General features: G+C 41.9%; 1 protein-coding gene across 1 annotated transcript; it reads right to left on the bottom strand.

Moving 5' to 3' along the window:
• Positions 1-655: 655 nt before the first annotated feature.
• BJ212DRAFT_1306791 (uncharacterized protein) lies at positions 656-1,400 on the bottom strand (the record flags this gene model as incomplete). The annotated part of the gene is made up of 5 exons (XM_041333829.1): positions 656-673; positions 707-835; positions 895-1,025; positions 1,090-1,159; positions 1,308-1,400. The coding sequence occupies 5 exons, from the start codon at positions 1,398-1,400 to the stop codon at positions 656-658; spliced, it is 441 nt and encodes a 146-aa protein (XP_041185150.1).
• Between the last annotated feature and the right edge of the window lie 4,532 nt (positions 1,401-5,932).

The raw sequence follows: 5,932 nt of genomic DNA, 5'->3' as shown, positions 1-5,932 counted from the left end.
ATTTTGCCTTGCCTCATGTGTTGTAACAAGTGTTGCAGCCTTATTACATGTCTTTACATATTCCTACTGCCTGCCTGTCCTGTCCCTTCTGTTTCTGAGAGGGTTTAGCTAGTATAAAGTGCCTAGAGTGACTACTTTGTATTTACTTCTCTTCTACAGTATTTCCTTCCCTTAGGTTTTACTTAGGAGCAGTCACCATTAGTGCGTGCTCTTTAGCCCCTATTGGTTACCTTATACCTGGACACCTTACCTTGACTTTCCTTACCTGTGCAATCAATACCCTTGCCCTCACTTGCTACCCATGTCATTCCTTAAGACTTCCCTACCCCTTAGCCTAGCATCTTGCACTTCCACATCAACCACTCATCAACCACTCATCAACTGCTCATCAACTGCACTTCCACATTCTTGCACTCTACATACCCAAGTGCTTGTTCCTGTGCTCTGCACACTTTCAGGTCTTTAGTATCATTGGCCATTCTCAGTAGCAATTCCCTTTAGGGTCAAACATTCTTGCTTGCAAGTGTAGCAGCTAGGCAGAGCATTGACCTTACAACAATATTTTTGGTTAGGCACTTTATCAAGTGTCTAGCCATTGTTGTGTTTGCATACCAGACTTCTGGAATTCTGTATTGGGCAATAGCAGAAAGATTGCCTATGATAATAGTATTGACTAATTGACACCATAGCATAGATGATGACTCACGATGATGGCAGCCCATGCAATAGATCCTGACATGATGTGTTTGAAGTTCCACTTCTGGGCATTTGTCTTTGGTCCACCAGTTGTCTCTTGGTGAAGTGAAGTAATGCCATGTAGTGTGGCTTTCAGAATCTATTCAGAGATATATCAATGTCACAATAACATGCTCATTGACCGAAAAAAACACATACCTTAGCCAAAAGCTTCCAGTTTCTGAACACAGTCTTCAAGGACAGGTCTTCTTGCATTCCAAGAAACAGGACTGGTGGAAAAGTCTTGTACTTTGGATTTGTTGCTGACACTTCAAGCATGTTCTGTATTTCTGCAACATCAGCTGTGATAGTGGATATTGCTGAAGTATACTCCTGGAAGGCCAAAGATATTACCCGCAACACTACATAGTTTATTGATCTCTGATGAGTGAGCCTCAGAAATGGACTTCATGACCTGGTCATGCTGGATGAATGTCAGTTCAACAATTAGTATTGAAACATGTATTAATATGTACAAGATTGCTGAAATATGAACTTTCCATGAGACTGTGTAAGTGACTAGGGAAGTGCTGAAATAGTTCATCCAAAAATGCTGATTCCTGGGTTATTACTGTCAAGCACTGGTCTTGGCTGTTGAATGGAGTTGGATTCTCAGGACATTGCTTGCTGAGAAGTTTGGCATTAGGGAACATCTCAATGGTCATGCCATATTTACAAGTGTAGAGTGTTATTGTCTGCTTGTGGGCCAGGAGTTCATCAGGTGCTTCTGTGCAACATTTGCATTTATGCTTTTCAGCAACAAGAACTTTGTTCTCCTCATGAATAGTGTGATTTTCCTCAACAAGCTTCTGAACCTGGACCTGCGGCACTTAAGTGCCTAGAGTAAGAGAAGAGTCAGATAGGTAGATTAAATCAAGTAGTCTAACATCTGAAACTTACATCTGTGGGGTCTCCCTTCAAAGCATTTGGCCCTGGAATTGCAACAGATTCAACAATGGGCTCTACATCCCATTCACCATCCAAGTCAGATACAGTGGCTCAAAAAACTGTCCACATGTTTTTGCATTTTTTACTATTTACAATATTGTGTGAGAATACATAAAGACCTCAGTGACATGCTAATACCATATTGTGGTGCTGCTTCAGGGCTTTGGATTGAGCACCACATTGTGAGAATCAGAGGAGATATGGTGGAGATACAAGGCTTACAAAATCATGACTCATGTGGACAGTTTTTTGAGCACATATTAAAACTATATAAATCATCATTTATGACACCATAACAATCATGCCACCATTAAATAAATTATAAAGTGGTGTCATTATGTCATTTTAAAACCATATCTAACTATACAAACCAAAAATTTCCATATGTCATGGTTATATTCACCATGAAAGCCACCCCCCCTGCTCAAAGGGATAATATCCTCTCTCTTTCCTATTCTGGCCTCTCTGCTTGTCAAATTTCCTCTAGAACTGGAGTATCCAAGTCCACTGTGGCCAAGTTCATCAAAGAAAGTCACACAGACAAGGAAAACTTCTGTGAAGGGTGTCCATCCAAGCTCACCTCTACTGATAGGAGGGCTATTATTCAACATATCACTACAGGAAAGGCTGATAATGCTGTCCAGGTCACCTATTACATCAATTCCACCATCACATTCCCTGTCTCTTCACACACTGTGAGAAACATTCTCAAGACAGCTCATCTCAGGTCAGTAACAAGGAAGAAAAGGCTCTCCTCTCTATCACACATATGCAGAGAGGACTAGCACCCTTCTTTTTCACATATATACCTTGCCATCCGACCCAATCCTATTTATTGTGGTCTTATATGATCATATAACAGGCTTCCAGTCTGTGTAATCCAATTCTGATGGACTAAGGCAAAGGTTAGTCATCTCTGTTTATGTGTGATAGAGAGGAGAGCCTTTTCTTCCTTGTTACTGACCTGAGATGAGCTGTCTTGAGAATGTTTCTCACAGTGTGTGAAGAGACAGGGAATGTGATGGTGGAATTGATGTAATAGGTGACCTGGACAGCATTATCAGCCTTTCCTGTAGTGATATGTTGAATAATAGCCCTCCTATCAGTAGAGGTGAGCTTGGATGGACACCCTTCACAGAAGTTTTCCTTGTCTGTGTGACTTTCTTTGATGAACTTGGCCACAGTGGACTTGGATACTCCAGTTCTAGAGGAAATTTGACAAGCAGAGAGGCCAGAATAGGAAAGAGAGAGGATATTATCCCTTTGAGCAGGGGGGGTGGCTTTCATGGTGAATATAACCATGACATATGGAAATTTTTGGTTTGTATAGTTAGATATGGTTTTAAAATGACATAATGACACCACTTTATAATTTATTTAATGGTGGCATGATTGTTATGGTGTCATAAATGATGATTTATATAGTTTTAATATGTGCTCAAAAAACTGTCCACATGAGTCATGATTTTGTAAGCCTTGTATCTCCACCATATCTCCTCTGATTCTCACAATGTGGTGCTCAATCCAAAGCCCTGAAGCAGCACCACAATATGGTATTAGCATGTCACTGAGGTCTTTATGTATTCTCACACAATATTGTAAATAGTAAAAAATGCAAAAACATGTGGACAGTTTTTTGAGCCACTGTATTACCTTGTTCTTTACCACTTGCTTTCATTTCAATGTTTGTACAATACTATGTGTTCACAACTGTCACAATGCAACAATGTTTGTCTGATTTAGGAGGCTACAAAGTAGTACTCGAAGTGTGAACTATTCAGAAGCAAAACCGTCCAGATCCTCATCAGTAGCGTCCTCGAGGTCCTCATCCCCCTCAACCTCATCATCAAGATCTATACCTTCAAAAGCCCATTCTAACGAGATACGCTGATAACTATTCCACATTGCGGATGTGATGTGATCATGCATTGCAGATCCTTGACAAAATTCAGGTTTGTTGTCTTCTTCGATAGCAGCAATATCTTCTTCTTCTTCAGCATTTCCACCAGAATATTCACTCTTGTCATCATCTTCATCATTGGTCTCATTGGTGGGGATGTTCATGAGATCATGCACACAGATGAAGTTGTGAACAGCGCACAGTGCAGTGGGAATTCGTGCTTGTAACTCCATGGCATATGCAGGCAGCAACAATAAGATCCGAAAACGATGCTTCAAAACACTGAAGATGCACTCAATGACATTTCTCACTGATGCATGTTGCAAATTAAATAGTTCCTCTTTATTAGAGGGCCTGTAGGGGAGATGAGTTCCAAAATTAGTTTGAATTAAGTAAAAGGACCTACCTGGTGTTTGCGCATCCCCATTCAGCAAGGTGATAGTACACACCTCAGTATGGCACAAGTAGGCCAGGACGGAGTGGATAACCTGCATCTGCAAGAAAATACTTGCGTGGGGGAACCTCAAAGTTACTCAGACATGCATCTTTGTAAACACATGCATCCGTTGCAGAGCCTTCCCAGCCAGTGAGTGCATAGGTAAATTTGAGATTGAAATCACACACAAAAAGACAATTTTGCAACAGGAACCCCTTCCAATTATGATACACAGCACAGTCAGTAGCCCTGGGTGTCACCTGAATATGGCTCCCATCTATTGCACCAATGGCACCTTTAAAAAAAGGCCACCACTTAGGATTTCTGTGGACTTCATGAGGGACAGACCCATCAGGAAACTGGACATATGTTGAATAGAATGGTTCAGAGGAGAAAGCAATGAGGACCTTGTGAAAGTACCTATGCGCTAGAGTTAGATATCCACTGCATCCTAGATATAAATTTAATGTACTTAGATATTGTTTCATTTGAGTGTTGGAATCTCTCCCCGACATGTCTGACTGATAGGCCAGTCACCGAAGTGTAAAGAAAGATTGTGAGTTGTTCCTCAAGTGAGATGAATTTGGAATCTGAGTGGCCCATGGCGCAAAGCTGAGTGATAAGCTCCACAAAGGCAGGGGCATGCATGCCAAGTTCACAGCAGATGCATTCTGGGTGACCAGTCAGTAATTCAATAACCCAGTCCTGCCCAGAGAGGGCCGAGGTGTGATATGGTTGTCGGTCTTTGGGATACATGGTCTGCAATGTACCATGTGTTGCAACGACTACAATACTGATGACCAGTCCTAAACATTTAACAAGACAGTCCCGAACCTCCAGTTGAGGATTGGAAACAAGCAAGGCAAGCCATTGACGATCTATTGCAAATTGATCTTCTTGAGGATCCATGATGAGACTCATATGCCTTTGACTATCAATCGATAACAGCTGATTTAAAGCTCCGACCTGTTGGCAATAAGAAGAGAAGTCTGTGTCCACACGTTACGAAACCCGGGGGATTAGCCTCCGGGTAAGCTTTCGTCTTCCCTTTTTCCTTTTTGACTCTTATTACCTCTTGGCACCTTCGACACCTTAGGCAGTCCTCACCATTGTTGTTATAGCTGATTGCTTCTCTCTGTCTCGGACTTCTTGATGCCTCATACTTATATCTTTCCTCCTGGACAGTTCACCTCAGCATTTCTTTCACGTTTGCTGAGGTATGCCCGTTATCGTCGTTACTCGTATTCAGTCTTGCTGACTCGTTACCTAGACTTAGTCTATGTCTAGGTAGTTATCAAATACAGCATTTCTTTCACATTCGCTGAGACTTAGTCTGTGTCTAGCTTGCAGCACGACCAACATTCAGGACGATGCCAACGATATTGCGTTTTCAATATTTCAAAAATATTTGTATCCGAACATGCTCTTACCCGGCTCCGACTCCGCTCCATTCCTCTAATCCTGTTCCGAAACAGTTTGACTGGATCTCAAAACGAAAGGGTAGAACACCGTTGGACCTCAGTCACCACTCGTCAAGCATATCTTCTGTTCATTCATAAATAAGGATCTGACTCTGACTTTTTTTTATAAACCCCACCATCGCCTATTCTGCCTCCAATCACTCGTAAATGCTATTTCCTTCGAGTTTCTTGACAAGTCCCCATCCAGAAGGTTGCGTTCTATCGTATGGTTCAGCAACAAGACATGTCCTGTCGTGGTCTAGGAGGAATGGTCTTTGACAAGATGACCGAACTCGATCCCACATTCGGATTTGATCCCATGGCATGGCCAACCTTTATTCCATGGCCAAAATCTCGATTCTATGGCCGAACTCGATCCCGTCGTATCTTGCAGTAATCTCAGATCAGTCTCTCACAGTCAGATCAAGGAAGTCTTTCTATAGTACACGACTT

Source organism: Suillus subaureus (genome assembly GCF_016647635.1).
Source record: "Suillus subaureus strain MN1 chromosome Unknown BJ212scaffold_366, whole genome shotgun sequence".
NCBI classification, from domain to species: domain Eukaryota; kingdom Fungi; phylum Basidiomycota; class Agaricomycetes; order Boletales; family Suillaceae; genus Suillus; species Suillus subaureus.
Note: the sequence above shows the minus strand (reverse complement) of the source record. Positions and strands in the feature narration are given on the sequence as shown.